Raw genomic sequence first — 23,143 nt, forward strand, 5'->3', positions numbered from 1 at the left:
ATTATTCTTATTTATTTTTATGATACTATCTCGTTCAAGCACGATTTTGACAACGGACACATAGAGATGTAAACAAGGAGGAATAATTTGCAGTTCAGTACACAATACCCTAGGGTCCAGTACACTGTTTATAAATACTGAAGCTAGTTGTGGGATTGTTCGCGTGAGCGAGTTCCTGGAATGACGAGATAACAGCAAACCCGCCCTTGTCTAGACCACAGACCACTGCGTTACGTGACGGCTGGCGTTACATTTGGCGTTTCATACGTCATGCATTTGATTTATCTAGAGCAGAGGCGGGCACGGTTTTTGGATCGGGGGCAGTGAGTTCGATATAAAAGAGAACCCATTCTTAAAATTTAAAACCCCACACACTACATACCTATTTTCTTGTAACTTGCTTGGGTGACGAGCTGGGAATACCGATGTCGTAGGCTTTTCTCATTTTCGTACCATAATTCATGAAAAGTAGTTCTTCCATCTGATTTTACTTCGATGTTCACATATTACGCCTATCTTACATTGAATACATCCACATTAACATGCACTCGTACCGACTCAATCTAACTGCAACTAATGTAACTCACGTTGTACTAAAAGCTTTTGCAAGGCAGTTTTGTTTACAAACAAAATTTTCGTTCCGGAATTGCGCAATGCGTGACATTACGTTGCGCCCGAGAACGCAGTGCAGCTTGAACAATTGATTGAATATGCATACGTTCAAAATCAGGATGAAAATGAGCAAAAGAGTGTCAGTTTGTGAATCCGATATTCCTCATTCACAAATCCACCGTAACTAAGCCAAATTAGCTTCCTTCCTACTTGCACAGCGCCTTGTTAATAGTGGATACGCCAAATAATAAAGATCTCACAATGGCGATAAGTGTCCGTTCAAATAAATCAGAGTTTTCTAACTTTCAAAACCTTCCTTACTAACCCGTCTGGTAATCGTAGCATTCTTTTACGTATAAGTGGCTACTTCAGTACAGGGCCTTGTCCACAGCGAACGTGTGCAAATAACCATCTCTCAGACTCTTTAAATGGGGTACTCCTGTTTTGGTACTTCTGAAGTATGTGAACCAAGATTGCGGAAACCGGAACGTAGTATGTGTACCAGGTTAGGGGTTAGGCAATGATTTTATTCCAATTTTCCTTTTGTTAGTTCTATTACGAGTTCGAAGACTAGTCCTCGCCAAGTGACTGACATAGTACTTGTACCTGAAATTATGGCCTAACCCTAACCTGGTACACATATTATGTTCTCGACTGGTTAGTCAATGATAAGTACTGGCTGTAACATCGGCTGCTTGCACATGTTTTGCCCAAAGCGAACCAATTCAAATGCTGCAGTGATATTTTGTTATTTTCATTTTGTGATACTTTTGTATTATTAAATTAGTATACTTTGGTTATTTTCGTCTGAATTAATCAGCCAACAGGTGTCGCTGACTCGAAGACTGTTACAGTATTCGCGACCCCTTATCGATTGCAATGAATCTCTGACGATATTTCTTATGTGTAAATTACATTTTTTTTTCTAATTCCGTTATACACTTTTGTGTTGTGTTTTCATTGATTTTTACATGATAAAAATAAAATATCGGAAGCTATCTGAATCTGCAATAAAATAAACTTTCCGTCCACGTGTACGCACAATTGCAATTTATTACTGTACAATAGTAGGAATATGTTTGCACTTCATATTATTTCTAAGGCTGAAGAGAAGGTTTGAAAATAACACCTTTTACGCTTTCTTTCCTAATAAAATACATTGTATTTAGAAAAATATAAAACACCAGAAAATCAGTCACACTCGAAATGAGATATAAATTAAAAATATAATTTATAAGTACTGAGAAAAAGAGCGATGATTAAATATTTGGACATGGAGACATGGACATGAGTAAAAATTAATACAGCGAAATTTTGGATGAAATATCAAATCTCATGGGATTCATAAAAAAGTTAGGATTATATAAAAGTAATACTCTTCTAGAGAAAAATTCCATCTTTAACCACTGAAAATTTAAAAGCAATTGGCCCAGTAATCAACAGTAATTTTTTTTATAATAATAGAAAGTAACGCAAAGAAGAGGATTAACAGCATAATAATAATAACGAAATGATCCCCACGTGTCCGATAAAACAATTGGAAAATTTATCAATATTTGATACACACAGGAATGTATTTACACCGGATGTATGAAGATTCCGCCAGATGTTATGTTATGTAAAGAACCGATACCCGGGAGAATGGTGAAATTATTAAACTAAGGAAAGGGGAATGTAAGAAAGAGGTCAATATTTTGACACATACAGGAATGTATTTACAACGGATGCATAAACATTTCGCCCGGTGTCATAGTCGAAACTGGGGCGATTTGTATTTACCAATATGTTATATTATGTTAAGAACCGATACCCGAGGAAATGGTGAAATTACTAAACTAAAGAAAGGTAAAAACAGCTTGCTAATACTAATGACTCATGGACTGAACCTCACTCATGACATGACGTAAAATAATCTAATGACTCAATAAAATATATTAAGGTATTAGGTAATATGTGATATAATAAGGTACGAAAGTATCTATTTGAAAATACTTTCAAGGCTTAACGAATAAAATAATATTTCCAAATATACACTAGCTCCTTAGGTAGATGGCAGTACGTTTGCCACCGCATAGCTTATGATTATGCGTCGATTCCCGTCCTGTGGGAATTGATATGTGCGAGACGACTCCTTGATACTGTGAAGTGAGTCAGCTTAGTTATCCATCACCCATCAAGTCAAAAAATCCGACACAAATGTCAGGGGGGGGGGGGGGAGGCAAAATTTTTGACCACTGGTCGAAAAACCTTGCCCACCCCTGGCCCAACCTTTGAAGACCAACCTTTACAGGTTTATGGTTATGATTTTTTTTGCTTGCTTTTTAGGCAATTTTACAATTAAATTAAAGAAATAACCATTATCCAATATGGCATTATCTCGATCATATTTCACAATGTTGATATCCAATTTTAAATCTTTTTCATTTTTATGCCATGCGACACGTAATTTAGTGACCATGAACGCAAGGATCAGAGGCTTAAAACATAATAATAGAGTAAAATATTCGTCATCGCATTTACTTAAACCCCTTCAGGTTTTGCGTCAATTGGTATGTATTGACGCAAAATGTTTTGCCATAATTAAATATAGTTTATAGTATGTGTATCAGGTTATCGTTATCATGTTGTGCGCCATCTTGATGCACATACTACGGGAAAGCCGTTTCAGTAGTTCCCTTGGCACTTCAGTGGCCGCCGATGACATCGCTCAAAAATTTAGTCATTTTTACTTCTAAGTGAACACGCCTGATCTTGCTTAAAGCAAATTTGCATACGAAAAGTTATTATACAAAATTTAAACACATGAATGCGATCGACAATTTGACATTAAGTGTGTTTCCATGATTGGGTCATACTAGGTCGGACTTGGACGCAGTCGGGCGCGTGCACTGGTGCGGACAAGGTCACAAAATCGCGACCTGTTTCCGTGTAATCAAGATTTCAGTTACCCAACCACATTTTATATATCATTTCGTAGGTGATATACATAACGATAATTGAAAATACCGCATCTTGCAATGCCAGATTTACAACAGATTTACGTTACAACTGACAGATTTGAACCCAGGTGGATCCCCCACGAAGAAAGGCCACAAAAATGTCATTTGCGAGAAACATAGAAAGTCGCTATAACGGAAAATGACGCATAAGCGCCTTGAATACTAGGACTCAGTAGGACGAGGACCCGGTGAAGAAGTAGGACGTACTAGGGCGCGCCATGACGTCACATTATTGACCATATATGGAATGCGAGTCCTAGTCCGTCCTAGTAATATCGCCCATGAAAACACACTAATTAAAACATATTTCTCTTCAGTAGTAATTACGTCCGGTCTCGGTCATTGCTTCTTCTCTCTGTCGATGAGGCCTGAAAACAAGGCAAGTATTTTTTGTCATTTTGTAGTTGTAACTTTTCAACAAGTTTTTTACTTGGCAGTTCCGGGGTGTGCAACCTTTTTTGCAGAAGGGCCAAATACAAATAGCTGGGTGGAACCGCGGTCCGAGCAACATGCTTTATTCGCCATAGGCATAGATAACATATCGTCAGGCTAATAACCGAATTGCGTAAGTCATTTTTGGCGGTTTTGAGTTTTTTTTATAAAATAGGTATTAATGTAACGCTGCGCACCTGTCTGTTAACCCAGTTCAAAAATTTAGAAAGAACGAACCCAATATCAACAGGTTTCCTTGTTTCAAAAAATGTATAAACGCCACGGAAATTTTTTATTTTAAGAATTCCGAAACCCATAAAAATGGAGATTTTGTATGACATGCAATTTTGTTCAATTATCAGTGTTAACGCAGGACTATTGTGACGCTCGCAAAGACAAAATAACCTCAGCGGAGGATTTTCGAGTTTTTCCATCTCAGATTCTAGCTTAGCGCTTATAAATTTGAATTTATACTACAGTATAGGAAGGCGTGCACTTGTGATATTCACTGTCTGAGTCCAATTCATCTTGGTTGACTTTTATATAAGCGTACATTGCTGTTTCATTCTATATATTTTATGTTATTCTTATTTCGGTGGGTGTGCAGATCGTGTTATATTGATGAAACATATATTTTTAAACATAAAAAATATTTTAATTGAAACAGATTATCTAGATACTATATCGTAGATACTAAGAATTACATTCGTTTTTGAATTGTTTGGTTTTCAGGACTGGTGCATATAGTCGAGTTGCAAAATTGCGCATGTCCCCGAGTCATAGACACAGTGCGCCATTATGACGTCACATGACTGCGTTATACAAATTAACTTAAATCCGACTACGATCAAAAAATTGGACCATGGCAAATTATTGCCTCTCAGTGGCATAGCAATATCATTAGAAAGTTTTAACGTTTTTCTCAAAACTGCTAAAAATGACTTACGCAATTCGGTTAGTAGCGTGACGATATTGGACTCGGGTACAGGCTTTGCAACAGAAGGGATTGAAATCACTCGCATTTTTTTTTTTATTGTGGACCGCAGTTTGCACCCCCTAGCTAGAATCCACTAAATTTGAGGACCGTCGAATCCGCCAGAGCGATTCTTACCAACAAGAAATGCCACTCAAAAACAATTCAAAAAAATTCAGAAAAACGATCTCATGTATAATTCGTATCCCATGAATAAACCAAATTTGAGTAAAATGTGCCCGTCTTGATTTGAATGGATGTAAATGAAAAAAGCCGTAAATGCGCTGCATTTATAATATTTAACTATCCTATTAACATTATAGGATGAACACCTAAAGGGTGGTTCAACGAACCACGGCCTCTCATCCGGTTACCAGTTAATGTTGGGTACACACCCAGTTATTTGTTTCAAATGCATAACCTCAATGATGAAGAACCTCAAATAATAACAGCAATTTACAGAAAGATGTACACTTCGTGTTCAATAAATAGACCAAATTTGTATTTCATTTGCAGGCGCCGCGGTAGTGAACGTCCAAGAAAAAAAGCGACTTGAATTGATAAAACTTTTAACTTTTATAAAAAGAAGCTTGGTGCCAACAGTTGACAACAAACTAACTCAGTGAAGCAATGAACCATAAAACTGACAGCACTGGTATATGCACATTAAGATAAGATTGTTCTGACAATATGCGACACTCCTATCAGTAATTTTTTTAGTTATTATTAGATGACTAGACTAGAGTCTTTGTTTTAGATAAAGACAAATAAGGAACTCATTTTACTTACCCGGCCAATATAACACTGTCCATGTTGTTGGCAATTGGGTCTGCTGCAAATCCACTTCCGACATTGTCTACAAACTTCCTTTTCGTCTCCCAATAGGTCTTGGCCACAGTTGCCACATTTCCTTAAATAGGAAGAGTTATAAAACATCAGAAAAGTTTAACATAAATGATCTTTTTTAATGTATTATACTGTTTTTCCAGAACCGTCAATGGCCCTGTAGCGACTTTTCCACTCCATACCTTTTGTAGTATGAATTATTCTATGTGTGAAAAATGAACGCAAAATTAACAGAAGTTAAGATGAAATTCTACTTAAAACATTCAACGACTGACGCTTTTTAACAGTATTGAATTACGCTGAAATGCCATTTAAACATTTCACGACTTACGCTTTTTAACATTTAGTTTTTTTAACGTTGCAATAAGAAAACATTTTGCGTTAATGTTGCGTTACTTTTTTAACACCCTGTACATATATAGGTATATACGACATGGCGGGAGGGTGAAGGGTTGAAAATCAAATTGAATATAATATTATCTATAGTTAAATTATCGGTACTCCCGAAGTATGTGAACCAAGATGGCGGACACCGAAACGTAGTATGTGTACCAGGTCAGCGTTAAGCCATAATTTTATTCCAATTTTCCTTATTTTAGTTCTATTACGAGTTCGGGCCAAGCGACTCCCATAATATTTGTACCTGAAACCATGGCCTAACCCTAACCTGGTACACATACTACGTTTCAATGTACGCCATCTTGGTTAACATACTTCGGGAGTACCGAAAGATCAAATTGAATATACTATTAACTACAGTTCAATTAACGATATTCATGGAATCATGATAATGAAAAAACAACAGAAACGTAAAACTATTGAGTGTTAGATTCGATTTTGTGCAAAAATCAAAAAATTGGAGACCCGTTTTTCTGATCTTGGTTGGTGTTATCGACATGTACATGAATAAAGTAGCCTATAATTTAGCCTAAGATGGAAAGCAAATAGTTATCAACACGGGACTGACGTACTTTCATACTATTTTCGGACAGCGATCCAAATAGAGTCCCGAAAGAGCAGTCAATTAAAATTCGCATTGTGCTTTTTTGTAACTGAAACTATTTTCTGTTAAGTTTGGCCTACACTCTTGCACTCACCGAAAAAGTTCAAAAGAATGGTCCGATGTAACTCTTTCTATTCCATGTGGCAGTATCTGGAAAGTAATACAACAAATTTTCAGATATTTGGAAGTTTAGATAAATATGTTTAGATATCGATAAAACTTGTTTAATTTAAATGAACAAAAAGATGAAAAAGACAAGGGCAGTGGAATCACAATTTAGCTTTTTTGGACACAAAGATTTAGACACCTAAAGATTATTTTTGCCGAGTTTTTCGTTGTTGGTTTTGTTGTTGAAAATTGTGGAAACGAACACGATTTTGTATCGATTGTTCTATTTTCCAATTCGAAGTAGACCCCGCGTTTCAGGGTTGCGCTTCCATTTGCGTTATGTGTATTACGGTTACGGAGAAAGGAAATGAGAAGTGGGGCAAGTGCAATGGTTGAATTTAGGGAGTTCGCGACAACCCATATTTGTGATAATCAGTAACCTGTTCTTGTTTTTTTTTGTTTTAGACGTTAGACATCAGCAGAAAAGTGGGTTACGTGCACCGCAGCTGACAACTGGCATTATATTTGGCGTTTCAAAAGTTATGTAATCGCGCTGTATTAATGCAATTTATGTGGTGGCGTTTATACATTTTTTGAAACAAGGAAACCTGTTGATATTGGGTTCGTTCTTTCTAAATTTTTGAACTAAAAGAGATCCCGTTCCTAAAACCTTTGAATCAACCCAGAACCTGTTCCTAAAAATTTGAACCAAAAGAGAACCCGTTGCTAAACTTTTAAATCCAGGCTTAACCCGTTCCTAAACTTTTAAATTTAGACTAAACCCGTTCCTAAACCTTTGAATTAAAAGAGAACCTGTTCCTAAACTTTCAAATCCAGACTATACCCGTTCCGAAACTTCTGAATCAAGAGAGAACCCAAAAACTTTTGAATCAAAAGAGAACCCTTTCTTAAAATTTTAAATCCAGACTAATCCCGATCCTTACCGTTTGAACCAAAAGAGAACCCCTTTCGAAAAGTTTTGAAACAAGAGAACCCGTTCCTAAAACTTTTGAAGTAAAACAGAACCCGTTTCTAAAAATTTTAAATCAAAACAGAACCCGTTCCTAAAACTTTTGAATCAAAACAGAACCCGTTTCTAAAAATTTTGAATCAAAACAGAACCCGTTTTTAAAACTTTTGAATCAAAACAAAACTTTTTCCTAAAATTTTGAATCAAAATAGAACCCGTTCCTAAAAGTTTTTAAGCAAAACAACACCCGTTCCTAAAATTCTGAATCAAAACAGAATACGTTCTTAAAATTTTGAATCCCAACGCGAAGCATGAGCAAAGAAAATTGGAAGAGATGAATCTCTATTTCTAATTCATTATTTTATATTGAACCTACCAGTTCATGAGGTGCATCTTGTCTAAGAGGCAAATCACCACAAGTTGCTGAGCGACGGACGCGGTTCGGCTCAGAGAACACTCGGGTAGCTCTATGGCTGGAAATATGAAAATAAGAAATTTTATAGAAGTTGTTTGTTTTCAGATCATGTTGCATCAAAAGATTCCATGGCGCGAAGATTGAGTAAAACTTAATAAATGAAGTATCGGATAAAAGTAATTTGAATGAAAGGTGCTTTAAAAGCACTACTTTAAAATTTTACTAGAAGCAGTTTTCAACTTGGGGTGGAAAAGAACGTCGATGGAATAGTTTCAAGTGCCCAATCAATCCATATGAGTTGTATATAGACTTGTCCTTGCGATAAAAATAAGTCGAAATAAATATCACTAAACATGAGTACTCGAACAGTTGGATTTTATTTATCGGGGAAGCAGAACAGACATAGTCCATTTTTTTACGAAACCCTGTTATCTTTATGTCCAAAACAAGCCTAGTGGCTTTTGTTATGTCTTCCAGTTTGTTAGTTGCCTCCACCATGCATATGAAAACGTTAAATTATTGACTCGGATTGGGCAGAAGATGGTGGTCTGTCCCATGGTAGGTCCTCCCGTAGTATGTGAACCAAGATGACGGACACCGGGACGTAGTATGTGTACCAGGTTAGGGTTATGCCATAATTTCAGTACAAATACTACGGGAGTCACTGGTCTAGTCCCCGAACTCGCAATAAAACTAAAATAAGGCAAATTGAAATAAAATCATGGCTTAACCCTGACCTGGTACACATAATACGTTCCGGTTCTTGGTTCACATACTACGTGAGTACCCGATAAAGCCGTTAACCGCCAGGATAATTTGAAAAAATCATATTATGTAACTTACCTTGTACCCTGTTCTCCGCCAACTGCTCCGAGATCAGCTGTCGAGAAGGAACAAGAACGTCCAAGGTGATTCTGACCTACGAAACGAGGAATTATTCTATTTCAATCTGGAATATATTTAAAGTTATCTATCTCCTATTCTAATTGAAATATTAGTGACAATGATTGGATTAAATCTAGATCCGGAAAGCGCAAGGTTTTTAAACCAGGGACTAAAAACTTGGCCACCTAGACTAGCGGGACATGGGAGTGTGACGTAAGCATTTTATGAACAATATTTACAGTATTAAAAAACAGAAGTGAAAAACAATACGCTCCAGGCCGAAACTAAATTAAATCGCAATCTCTAACATAACTTGAAGTTTTTTTTTAGCTGAAACATCAAAATTTGGTTTTAACTTGGTTGTGAAAGCATCAGGTGGGCTTGATTGAATTACCCAACGGTTGGATTCGGCTCGCGGGCCGTAGTTTGCTCCATTGGGGTTGAAGTGGTCAAGTTCATGTGCACCGTACACGGGAAGTGTTAAAAACCTATGTCTAAGAAATCGTGCCCCACTTTTCCTTTTCAGTTCTCTTTTCTCTGGTTGTGTGTGACACGCGCGTGCCAAACTAAATTTAATCGCAATCTCAACGAACTACTAAAACATCTAAATTTGGTTTTAGTTTGGTTGTGGTATGATCAGGCGGACCAGATTGAATTACCCAACGGGTCGGATTTGGCCCGCGGGCATAAGTTTGCCCATGTAAGATCTTGATCTTTATTAGGGTTTGAAGTGGTCGAGTTCATGTGCACCGTAAACGGAAAGGGTTAAAAACCTATCTCAAAAATTGTGCCCCACTCTCCCTTTTTAGTACACTTATCTCATATTGCCTGTGTCAAGTGAGAAAGTTGAACCAAAAAATTAAGTCAAACTGATTTATTTAACGAATATCGCTTCAATGGAATAACGTTCCTACCGTTTGGTTGCCCAGAGTTCCGTGCCGTTGGTAACAGAAATCGACACCCGCGCCTGAGAATAGAAAAAAATATTATTCATGTAAATTGGTCCTCTAAATGTGAGCGAATTATGTTGCTTACAGAAAGTTATTATGAATGTTTTGAAAATATATATTTGTAAACCGTTTGGTATGCAATCTCGCTTGCCTGACTTACTTGCTAATGTAGATGGCTTACCAAAGTGTGTGTAATCTCATAGAATTCAGTTTCTAACCCTAACTTAAATCCATCGTATTTACAGTATATCCTGGCTACGTCCCCGATCATTGTAATGTCCACGTAGTTACCATTGATTGAACATTACGCGACAAAAAAATGGCTATGTTGACGAATATGCATTCGCGGCCACCGCTTCAGAAGCCGTTGCATGGAAATTTCCGATTTCGATTTTGAAACCCTCCTTTTGAAAATCCTGGTTGCGCAACTGATTATTGGTATGTTTAATCGACTCTTTTAGTGCGATAAGAGTTATGAGCGTATAAGACGAATTTTAGTGCGATCAGAGTTATGCGCTTATAAGTCGAACTTATAATTTAGCAGATTTTTCAAGTTTTAAACTCCTATATCCGAGGATATACGGTAATTTATTCTTAATCAAATCAATCAATAATGAGTATTTCACACCTATGCCATAAAGAATCCGTTGGATCATTTTCCAAATCCCAGTTGTCATGTAAAATCCTGCACCCTATACATTGTATCGATTGTCCACCGAGACTGTAAAACCCTGATGAGGCGAGAGTTCTTTGAACTTCCGGATCCCCAAACATGGAGTTTCCAAAAGTATGAATCCTCCGTCTTACAGAATTGAATTCGTCTAGAATTAAATGGGATATTATAATGATACAACTGTAACAACAGAAAGTCACGTTTGCTTAATCGTATATGGTCAGTTTCCCCCAAACTTTGTTGTTCTTTGAGGGAAATTTTGCTTTGTATTTGCTGTAGTATTACCATATACCCATGGTTAACATACCCCACTTCCAACACTATCTCACCTGGTGCAGCAAATAGGCCATCTTTTCCATTGATTTCTTCAATTTTCATCTCGTCTAATTTGACACGTGTTTCATGGTTGGGAGATACCTACAAAAATAATGATGTGTCTTGTAAATTAACCCCTTCGACTGTCTAAAGAGAGAGAGGCTCCAGTTCCTAGTCATTTATTTTAGTGTTTCCACTAGGGCTGGGCATTTTCGAATACCTGATGATTTCAGAATCGAATCTCGAGTAATTGAGAGGTATGTTATTGTATGCGACATTTTTTATAGTAATGAGTCATACAGAGACATGAATTACTGAATACAAAGAATAGGCTACATCACTCAGGCAGATTGCAGAGCATTCACAAATAAAAAAACAAACACGTTTAATCAATAACTCACTACAGAAAATAATCATATGTCAAAATTGCGTGGGAAAAATATGGCTTTAATAAAAAAAAAACTGGAAATTCACCTCAATCATTGACAAAAACAAGAAAAAAAAACAAGATGGCGGCGATTCAAAATTTTGCTCTCAACCGATACGAATATTTGATTCAAAGTGGCCAGCCCTAGTTCCCACACATTCACTCCGAAGAAGGATTCGTGCAAGAAGTTACTACGTAGATACAGGGAGCATTTCCGTTCGGCATTTCCGTGACTCATTACATAATGGGCATACGCGTCAGACCCGAGATTAACGCACAAAACCAACATAGTAATGTACACCGTTCTTAGGTCATCACACACACAAACCGTGAGTACAATGTGACCAAAAAAAAAAAAAAACAGGTTATTTGGGACCGATTCTAGAGAGAACATAACTTTTGTGCAAAGCGTCCTAGATTTTGGACACAATCATACACAAACAGAAGTTCAAGTGTGAAATAAATTTTCTTCATTTTTGTTGAAGTAGTCAAGAAATGTATGGGTTTTGTTTATTGGAGGGGGTATGGGGGTCACAATGGCTACGCTTTTAAATAAAAATTCAATTACGTAATTACTCAATTTTAAATATCTATATTTGGTTTGCTAAGAAGAGCATACCAGATGAAATGATAGCTAAATTGCGACTACCTGACCGTTCAGTGCATCATCTTGCTTGCTGTCGTGTTGTTTTTTGGTCTCGGAAACGAATCGCGGTAAACATCTGCGAAGTAAAAACTATTTTAGTGCAATTGTAATAAGAATTTTTTTTATATTTTTCCTAAAGAAGAGAAAGGCTGAACAATCAAATAGCGAACCGCAACCTCTCGTTCAGTGATTTTCAACCTGTGGGCCATGACCTAGTGGTGGGCCACAGCTCTATTTTCAATGGGTCACACAGCTTGGCATAAAACAGAATGAAGGCAATATTGGATTTGAAACAAAAGTTCATTGTGATCAAGTAAGGAACAACATATTCGATGATAAAAATGTTATGTTTGTGACAGAGTTCCAACTTAAAAGCGTACTCCCAGATTTAAGAAAGAGAAAGGTCACACTATGATGCAGCATTAACATGTCATATGTTTAGTGGGCCACCGTTATATATAATACGTTCTAGTAAAAATAGGCCACGAGTAGAAAAAGGTTTGGCGTATTTGCTATTGTGAAATAAAAATATACTTTTGTGTTTAACGAATACCTCTACAGTTTGGACGTGACGTTCGATTTGGTGCCATCACTTAAGTTACATACGCCGTAACATAGGAATGTAAACAGCGATTTTAAAATACATCAATTTGGGAGTAAAATTGGGAGAATTGGGCTTAGGTGAACTAACAACATTTATGAATGCACTACGAATAAATAAATAAACGAGGAGCCCCGGAAGTATGCGTACCAAGATGGTGCACAACTTGAACCCTAACCTGGTACACATAATATGTTCAGGTTGTGCGCCATCTTGGTGCAGATACTTCGAGAGCATCATAAATGAAATAAAACTGATTTTTTAGATAAAATACTGTATTGTAATTTTGTACATTTAAGACCAATCAAAATAGCATCAAACAGGCTGGTGCCAAAACTACCGGCGCACAAAAGGCCATGCCAAAGCGTGCTTTACCTACGAGGTAATCAAAGTACAGTTTTCACCTAACAGGGAGTAACGGCTCGGTTTCACCCAACTTCCTTATTCCTAGAGTTCAATCCAGGACAAATGGTACAAAGTACGCTAGACTTAAGTAAGCAAACAAAGACTTACGTGAAGGGAACCTCGTTTTCATTTCCACTCTCGCAATGTCTTTGGAATTCTAAAATATAAGATGACGTAACAAAAGCAGAACTTACTCTAAACCAATGGGATGAATACATGTCAAGGGGCGCGGTAAGCGAGTAATGAAACGTTTAATGTTGAAAAGAGACTCCATTGTTTGTTGGTTTATTTTTAGCGCGCCAGACGAAGTGAAAACCCGAATCAAAAATGCTTTGAATACTTTGGTAAACACTAGAAACTTAATATTTACATATTCAATTATTGAGCTAATCCGAACCCGTTGGGAGGCATGTATATCAAGCGGACGGGGTGTGTTAAATTAAAACGAATGAAACATGTTGTTACAGATGCAAATGGTCAGCGTGATGGTCAACCTCAAAATTTTGGGAGCTGAAATTTTATGTAGGTGCTCACCCCTGGACCACGGCCAACAATTTTGCCCATCTAGACTGGCGAGCCATGTAATTATGAAGTATAAGTTACATGTTATGGACAATATTTACAGTGTTACAAAAGCAAAAGTGGAAAACGATAAACCCCATGCTAAAACTCAATTGATCGCAATCCCAACGAATTCCTTGAGCTATTTTTTGCTAAAACAGCAAAATTTGGTTTTGGCTTGGTTGTGACAGCATCAGGCGGGCAAGATTGAATTACCCAACGGGGCGTAGTTTGCCCATGTCTGCGGCCTATATTATGGAAATCAACGAACCAGCCTAATCTTCGAGTACTACAAGATAAAAAAAAAAAAAAAAGTTTGCATAAAATAGTCTTGAAGTAAATTGCGTGATTAACGCAACGAACTAGTTCACTAAACTAGCAACTACCCATTTATGACGAATTTACCATTTGACAGGCTAAAAATTGTACTAATTCATAAAATTTTACTTAAAAAAAATATCATCTTACTTTGAAAAGTTTCTGTAACTTTGTTCAAAAATGGCCACATTGTGGACTTGGTGCCTTCAGCCGAACCCTAAACAGAATTCGAAAAATAAATTAATAATAACGATGCGGCCCTACATGCCTATATATAACGGCAATTAATTTTCTTTTTCGGAAAACGTTCGAATGAGCGAATAGTGATATTAAACGTTCTAGCAAACGTATCGTCACGGGTAGTTTAATTATTAAATATAACCCTACTTTGCTCTAAAATTGGCTATGGGGCCAGGTGACACAATGGCGAAAATCACAACAAAATGACCTGTAAAATTACTAATATTTTACGGTATGTGCAAGGCCGTACAAACTTAAACATAGTAAGAAACCAATGAGTAACGATTTGCGCCAAGAAAAAAAACGAGAAACAGATTTTGACGTCACATTACCAAGTGTAGGGTCATAGTACAAGAATGTGACCTCATAATATCATCTGAATGAGCGTACGTCCCTACGGGCCTACAGTACACAAAACATGGCTTCTGTTAAATATTTACTAGTATGTACTTACGCTGTGATAACCGGCTTGGCTTTTACGTCATTAACCATTCAAACATATTTTATCGGTATTCCCGTAGTGTGTGTACTAGGTTAGGGTTAGGTCATACTTTTATTTTTTAGGCCATAATAAATATTTTATTTTGTTCTATTACGAGTTCGGGTACTGTCCGCGTTAGCCAAGTGAATATACCCCCTGCCCATAGGTTTCAGTCCCTTTACACAACTTGATGTAAAGTAGGGAAACAAAATTAGTTTTCCTGCATATTGGTTCACACACTTCTGGAGCGCCATTTTATTTTAACACAAAACCATCAATAATTTAGGAATTTGCTTTAACGTGAAGCCAGGCGCTTTCACTCAAAAATAAATAGAATTTTGTTTGAAATCTACAGTTACTGTTAGTATTTGTCGAAGTAACTTCATAGTAATAAACCAATTGCGTGATGGCTTTTATAAAAAAAGATTATTAGTAGTGATTCGGGAGTTTCGCACTAGTTCGCACGAACTCGTTCTTAAATTGCCGCGATATAAGCGAACCCGTTTTTAAAAGGAACGTGACATCAGAGAACCGGTTCTTAAAATGGACTTGTCATCATTGAACCGGTTCTTAAAATGGACGTGACATCAGCGAACCCGTTATCAAACTGATGCAATATAAGCGACCCAGTTCCTAAACTGACGCGGTATCAGCGAACCCGTTCTCAAATTGTCGGTGCAGTTGGCGTTCTTACTATGTTGCAGTAAGCAGCGAACCCGTTCTCATATGGTTGTGGTATTAGCGAACCCGTTTCTCGAAACAGCGCCGTAATCAGCGAACCCGTGCTCAAATGACCGCGACATTGGTGAATCCGCTCTTAAATTTACATTGTATAAGCGAATGGTTCTTTGAACGGCGAATAGATAAGCGAACCCGTTCTCAGACAACCGCGAAATGAGCAATCCATTTGTAGAATGGCGCAGTAATCAGCGAACCCGTTTTTAGAATATCGTAGTAATCAGCAGACCCGTTCTGTTTTAGAGCTATGGGTCCAGCACGGTTTACTGGTATGACGGAATCTGTTGTTAGTGAGTTTGATACATAAGAGAACCCTTAATATATTGAATCCCATCATTAAATATAATCATAAACTAGTTTTAATATGGCAGTTGATATGGTCTTAGAATTACTTGGGTAAGCGTTCAATGGCAAATATGAAAAACTCGAATTTTTCTCTTGCTTCATACCTAATAATGGCTGCTTGGAAATTCCATATGAAAATATTAACGAATTACCTTTCTAGAATTGTCTTGATTTTCTCTATCAGTTTCCGCTGATGTTTCACCTTCCTCCATTCCCCTGCATGTAAAAATATATAGTATAATTAGATAGGGTTTTCATTATTGATGCAAGAGCGAGAAAATCTGACTGAAGTCATATGCAGACATTATGCAAAGTTTTTGATGATTTTTGACTCTTTTTCACTGCTTTTGCACGTTTTTGAAAGTTTTTTTTTGTGGTGGCAAGTTTGCGTTAGCGCTAAAAGCACTGGGCATATCTATGTTGGAATTGTCGATTAAAGGATCCGAACTCCGTTTCCCCACACCCCCACCCAATTGTGTAGGGCCTGGCATTTCGAAACGAATATTCGAATAGAATTGAAAAGTAAAGTGATCGAATATACGCCATCTTGCCCTTTTTCTATCAGCCAAAAGTAGAGGTGAATCCCACAAATTTTTTCCATAAAATCCATATTTTTACAATGTAATTGGCACAGATTCTATGTGTTTAGTAATTTATGTGACTGGGGGACCCATTACAATAAAAATGTCACATATAATTGAATATATATCTGAAATCATCAGGTATTATCAGTAATGTATGCGCCAAATAAAATTGAATATATTTCAAGTATTCGATTCAATTTCAAAAAAATAGTCGATTAGAATTCTGAAATCATCAGATATTCTAAAATGTCTATCTCTAGTAAGCAATATGGTACAGTATTCGCTCTCCTTACTTCTCTTCACTTATGAATGGATGATTGTACTATGTTCATGGATGAAATACCGCATAACATGGATAAATCGATAAACGGCGCAAAATACATGAAAGAATAACTGTAATAAAAGTCAATACAGATCTCTCACCTTTGACCTGCTTCCGGGTTGGACATATTTCCATTGTTTTCCAAATTCGAGGCGAAAAAGTCAGAGAAAAACGTCTTTGCTTCTTCTGCTTTTACCCCAAGCACATTTTTGATTCGAAATACCGAATCCAAATCGATATTTGGAATTGTAGGAAAGCAAATGGGAACGAGTTCTTCACCTAAAAAAAAAAATTTATTTTTAAATTTTTCGAGAAAAAAATCTTAAAATCAAACCTAACTTATAGTTAAAATCTGACAAAAGTGTACTTCCGGAATCAGAATTGTAGAACTTTTGGTACTCCCGAAGTATGTGGACCGAGATGTCGGACACCGGTACGTAGTATGTGTAAAGTATGTGTTTCTTTCTAATATGGGAACTAGAAATTTCAGACCCCCCTTCTCTCTTTTAAAATTCCTGGCTACGCCACTGCCTGCTAAAGCATACACTAAATACACGGCATTCGACAATAAGGTTTTGATTAGTTGTTAATTTTCTGTATATAAATCCATTCAGGCACACATTAAGTTAAAATTTAACATAATTTGCTACTCGAGTGAAAGAATATTAGAAGCTCGAATATTAGGCGTTCAAATGTTGTCACGGTTTATCAAGCGTGAAAACTTTAACCAACTGTAATGAAACGCTTATTCTATACAGCGCAGACGAGCAAGTATTTCATGCTACCTTTGGCGCTCTAGAAGTGTGTGTATTAATATAGAGGTAACTAATTTTGTTCGCCTACTTTACATCAAGTTGTGTAACTGAAACCCATGGGCAGGGGGTATATTTACTTGACTAACAAATACAGTTCCCAAACTCGTAATAGGACTAAAATAAGAAAAATCAGTATAAAATTATGGCCTAACCTTAACGTGGTACAACTGGAGTATATATTCTAATTTCTAGTCTTAAAAAAACGCTTGCTTTTCTCCTCCGAATTCTAGCTTATTTCTTCACAAATATTCATACAGTTCTGCTAGAAAAATTCCACTCTAAGACAACAAAAAAAAAATCCTATAAAGCTCATATTGTACGTTTTATTGCTTCACATAAACAAGTTAACTTACTATCTCTGTTATCCATAATTTAATTCCAATATTGAGGTTAACTTCAAATACAGGATAAAAAATTTCTGAACTGCATATCAGCGACCCAAACAGAAACCTTCTGGCTAGAGCAGGCTTTTACCAAAACAAAATCTCTTTGCAGACTAGTACACACACAAGAGCGACCTGTCAGGTGCGAATATAAAACTTTTACCTCGCTCAATAATATTACAAAAGGAGAACGCACGTAATGCACGCCATAGATCCCCGTAGCCGAGCCCCGGTGAACCCCCTGGTTGAGGTGTCAGGGGAAGGAATTGCAGGAGTTTTAAAGTCTTTCGCAATAAATAGAGCAAATATAGAGTGGTATTTGTTGACGACAAATGAGCACTGGGGGGCCGACGTCCTGAGTAATCATATTAATGTTTGAACTATACAAACATTTACGTAAGCGCGATACATCTACCAAATGTATACTCCCGAACACGTCCGTCCACCATCTGCAAAATGGCCACATTTAAGTTAAACTAAGGGCAACGTTATTTCAGCTCGAACAGGAGCATTAATTAGTTCACTACGTTCATACTCGGCATTGACTGGTAGATGTCGTGACACATTAATGAGAATATGAGATTTTCCTATTCTGAATAAATTATAAGGTCGGTCGACCTTGTGGTCTTGCCCACCCCGCCCGATTATATTTTAAGATTATTGTTTTTTCATTACTGCAATATATAACCTACTTATATTAAGTTATATGTAATAGAATATCAAAAGATAAATCATTTCCGTCTCTATTTACCCATAAGCCCAACATATCTTATTTACCCACGAACACGCCCCTCTACCACCCACAAAATGGTCGCTTTGGTGTAAAGCTAAGGCCAAGTCAGTCCAGCTCAAACTAAGGCACTAACTGGCTCACTACGTCATACTCTGTGCAAAGTAGATTGACAGGTACCTTTAATGATTTTGTGCCCAACTATACCGGTATGAGATTCCTCTATTTTAAATAAATTTCAAGGACGGTCGACCTTGCTGTCTTTGAAGTCTTGCCCCGTCCGATTATATTTTATGATGATTGTTTGTTTGTATATTCTTACTGCAATGTGTAATTTAATTCAATGAAATATTAAAAAATAAATCATTGTCTGTCTGCCTAAATCGCAATTCCGCGTCTTATTACCCGGACATTTCAAGTATCTATCACATAAATAGCGCAATCGCGATTTGTCATTCAAAATTTCATGCTCAAGGATCCTAAAATGATTTCAATGAATCCACTCTGTACAATGCTATGGACAAGCATCTGCTGAAACCCAAAGAGCAACAGAATCTCGCCATTGCTCCATAACAGGGGTAGGCAAGGTTTTTGGACAAGGGGCCAAAAGTTTTGCCAATTCAGACTGGCGGGCCATGTAAGTGTGACGTGATAATTTACCTATCAATTTTCGCAAATCAGGGTGCAGAAAAGGTATACAGCAACATATTATTAGAAACCATCGGGAAACGATAGACTAGAAGGTACTAGATCACTAGGCAAGAAAGCGTGAGCTCTGGACAAAAACGAATGTTGAGAAAAAGAACTCTAAAATACCATTTACACAGACCACGATAACAATCTAACAAGTCTATCGCACCATATAGATTTTAATAACAACAACTATGTAATGTATGCAGATTTGGTTGAAATCAGAAAGTCATGACAGCATCAGATGGGCTAAATTGAATCACCCAACTGGCGGATTTGGTCAGCTTTACAATCAATTGAAATATGGGGAAAACACTCATTATCAAAAACATTGTACTTTTATAAGAGGTCGTTGCACAAATTCTTGCGCTATATATCAATAATTGTAATTAAGTAAACCAACATGTTTGCGTCTCCTGTGTTTATTCATTCGTAACGAAACACGGCCCAATGGTCAAAAATAATTGAAATTAAATTCTACTCGTTGTCGACATTTAGCGGCTTTGAATTTTGACGTAATGTAAGAAGTATTAGTCACAATTTAAAAACATGGATTCCAATTCCCATAGTCAGTAGCTCGAAATCAAAGCGTTAAATTGATTATATTCCCCGATAGTCAAAATGCCGATGTCGCTGGGCTATTTCCATTCTGATATCCGTAGCAAGTCAAGGTATACCAAATTAGGTATCTGATAATTTAAAACGAAAATGCAGAAATTTCGGTACTCACCTAGTGTGTGTACCAGGTTGAGATTAGGGCCATAATTTTATCCTGATTTTCCTCATTTTGTTCTATCACGAGTTCGGGGACTGTCTGTGTTAGCCAAGTAATCATGCCCCCTGCCCATGGGTTTCAGTCCCTTTACACAACTTGATGTAAAGTAGACAAACAAAATTAGTTACCTCTATATTGGTAAAGACACATCCGAAGCAATTTCAAGACATTACTCATCAAAAATGTTTGAAAACCCTCGAATATCTCCGCCATATTTGACATGGTGTTACTTTAGTTCGCCGGTGATTCTATGTCTATTATAAAGCCTAATCATAATCTTCTCTCTCTACTACGCCCGTACTTAATGCTGAATCTCACTTTATGCGCTGCATTACCCTAACATAAAGCGATATCTGGCAGTTAATACTGTAACACTTGTTTACAAACTTACGCTGTGAATCCAATTAAGTCGCCACTGGTGTTTATAATCAACGCCGGCTTTGTCTCATAGTAAGAGATAGGTGCGTGTCCGACATTTCGAAAGGGTGTAAGAATATTTTGTACTGTTCGACCCTTTTAGCGATCTGGCAGTTTGTCAGCATTACACTCTCGTCACTAACTTAGTATTTATTTCATCATATATTTACAAACAACAATCATACACGCACAATATAACATAAACGATATATATGATAGATTAGTACCATTATGATATGGGATAAAAATTAATTTTCATTGACTAAAACCGATGAATATAGTCAGTGCAAAACACAATGTTGTAACTCCACAAAATTACGGATTGCCCCCTAGACATTTCACCATAATCTCGACAAAGTCTGCCCAATTTTTGTTGTTTTTTGGTGACCAGAATTGAATTGATCTTATGGCTCTCCCAGCTTCGCCGGGGCAAAGTTTTCCTTCAATGTAAGTCAGTATAACGTATTGTTCTGTGGGAAGCCATTCACTCATCATTTTTCTAAGTTTCTCTTTGATCTTTGCCAAATCGTCGGAATCCTGTTGACAGAAAAACGTTTAGTGAAGCCTAATACACAGTATGAAAATGATGTACCCCTGAATTATGTGAACCAAGATGGCGGACACCGGAACGTAGTGTGTGTACTAGGTTAGGGTTAGGCCATAATTTTATTCCAATTTTCCTTATTTTAATTCTATTACGAGTTCCTATATTCGATTTTCGTGTAATGACGGTTTAATATTAATTGACCGAGCGCTCGATTACATAAAGACTTGAAAATGTTAACAACCCGCTTTTCATGACTTATGTCTTTATGGGAGTGGATCCGTATCAGTGTAACGCAAGGATGCTGTGCAGACGAAACGTTACAGAAATACATTTGTGTTAGTGTTAGAAGTAAAATTGGAAACAAAAATCGCAGCCCGGTCCGACCCAGGCTCGTAGGTATTAAACATGACCAGACCCGAGCCCGACTAATAAACTGTATTTGCAGGCCCGAGACCAAAACAAATCCGAAATTTCATATTTTATTTATGAGTTTATTGAATCGTCATTGCATGAGTTTAGTACAGTATGTGACGTGTTGATATGGAAACTTCTGAATTTTGCAGACCACGGTCTTTCGTGGCCGAAACGCCTCACTTAAAAGGAAAGTCAGCGATAGAGAAGCCCGACCCGACCGGAACATAATGATTGACATTTCAGGCCCGATCCGGACCGGGCTCGGTATTCAGATTTTAGCTCTAGTTAGTGTGCAGCAAGACTCTTGAATCAAATGGAATACCTAACATTCTCAATACTGTTTTATACCCTACCTTCATTTCACCGATTTTAGTATCAAGCTCATTTTTCGCCTCTTCTAGTTTTCCTTCTCCAATAAGTTTAACAACATTGACTGCGATATTCTTCAAAGCCTTGCAGATTTCATCTTCGACTGGAACTTTAAAAATAACCAATAGGGCGTAAAATAACAGCAACAAGTGAGTATTTCAGTATGTAAGTATCTAAGGGATTTACGAAGAAATTTCTGCCAAGTTGTGACAACTGTTAATTGGCCTTCTGTGTTGTATTTGTTTTCACATGCTATGATTTGAATGAAAGAGTCATTGACACAAAACAAGACTTGATTAGCTGAGAGACGCTTACCTTGCACATAGGCCGCGAGCCGAGGCCCTGAAAAACGCCTAGAAAGTGAGTTTCGTAGCGCACATCAGGTAACTACCTGAAAATGATTTTAAAATGTTCCTTAAAAATTCAGTAACAAATATTGCCTTGTTCCCACTTCCAAAAGTTGCACGTTTTACGGAAAAGACGCTTTTACTACAAGAAATATGTGCTACGATCTGTCCTATATTCTCTACATTTTCGGCACTGAACAATGACTTCTGCATGACGTAACAATTGAATTAAACCAGCTGTTAGCGAGCGGATGAATATCAGTTATTTCTGCTCGACCTTGCGCTGAGTTGGGCAGGCTTTCCATAGCCCTGTTTAGTTATTATTAGTTAAGTTATGCTAAGACGTTGTTGAAAAATGTATAAGTAAATTATTAAACACTTGTAGATCCTTACCACGGATATGGGCCGTGAGACGAAACCATGAAAACGCCCAGAAAATGAGTTTCGTAGCGCACATCTGGTAACTAAATAAATTCTTCAGTTTTGTGTGAAAACGAACATAATGAACGCATTACAGCTTGTTCCACAATCCTGGTGCGAAATTGAATATAAGAGGTTCCCGGAAATTCAATAACCATAAGTTTACAACGCATTCATAAGAACTATACAATTCGAGAGCACTACAGCACACTAACACAAATGTATTCCTGTAATGTTTTGCCTGACCAAAATCGGACTTCCTCAGTCAATCATAATTTATTAGGTAGATTACGAAAAATATGGCATACATGTAACCAACAACAAAAAATACTTTAATTGTGTGACAGGAGTCGGGAGTGACCTCGAAAGCAGCGACACCAACAACGC

At 37.2% G+C, this 23,143-nt stretch overlaps 1 protein-coding gene and 1 long non-coding RNA gene across 4 annotated transcripts; both read right to left on the reverse strand.

Annotated features, from left to right (window-relative positions):
• Positions 1–1,690: 1,690 nt before the first annotated feature.
• LOC120334406 (uncharacterized) lies at positions 1,691–20,714 on the reverse strand. 3 transcript variants are annotated; one of them, XM_078109487.1, is made up of 14 exons: positions 20,634–20,714; positions 16,951–17,128; positions 16,096–16,159; positions 14,290–14,356; positions 13,369–13,417; positions 12,258–12,330; positions 11,196–11,283; positions 10,822–11,014; positions 10,158–10,210; positions 9,202–9,277; positions 8,320–8,416; positions 6,960–7,015; positions 5,806–5,926; positions 1,691–3,979 (listed from the first exon to the last, which is right to left on the reverse strand). In XM_078109487.1, exons 2-14 carry the CDS (start codon positions 16,974–16,976, stop codon positions 3,935–3,937), a joined length of 1,008 nt encoding a protein of 335 aa, XP_077965613.1. In that variant the 5' UTR covers positions 16,977–17,128; positions 20,634–20,714; the 3' UTR covers positions 1,691–3,934. The 3 variants fall into 3 exon arrangements, with proteins under 3 accessions (XP_077965613.1, XP_077965611.1, XP_077965612.1); XM_078109485.1 differs by lacking the exon at positions 20,634–20,714 and adding an exon at positions 20,371–20,624; XM_078109486.1 differs by lacking the exon at positions 20,634–20,714 and adding an exon at positions 18,018–18,148.
• A 180-nt stretch (positions 20,715–20,894) lies between these two features.
• On the reverse strand, positions 20,895–22,095 carry LOC120334488 (uncharacterized). Its single transcript, XR_013480578.1, has 2 exons — positions 21,974–22,095; positions 20,895–21,196 (listed from the first exon to the last, which is right to left on the reverse strand). It is a non-coding gene; the product is annotated as an uncharacterized LOC120334488 (long non-coding RNA).
• Between the last annotated feature and the right edge of the window lie 1,048 nt (positions 22,096–23,143).

The sequence above is a fragment of the Styela clava genome, chromosome 15 (assembly GCF_964204865.1).
Source record: "Styela clava chromosome 15, kaStyClav1.hap1.2, whole genome shotgun sequence".
NCBI classification, from domain to species: domain Eukaryota; kingdom Metazoa; phylum Chordata; class Ascidiacea; order Stolidobranchia; family Styelidae; genus Styela; species Styela clava.

Excerpts from the sequence above, each read along its gene's own strand:
- LOC120334406 (XM_078109485.1), bottom strand. The coding sequence starts at position 20,464 with ATGTCAAATATGGCGGAGATATTCGAGGGTTTTCAAACATTTTTGATG. Across the intron at positions 10,211-10,821 it reads ACGGATTCTTTATGGCATAG|GCGCGGGTGTCGATTTCTGT; the intron begins GTGTGAAATACT and ends TTCTATTCTCAG. Across the intron at positions 5,927-6,959 it reads CATTCTTTTGAACTTTTTCG|GAAATGTGGCAACTGTGGCC; the intron begins GTGAGTGCAAGA and ends TTCCTATTTAAG.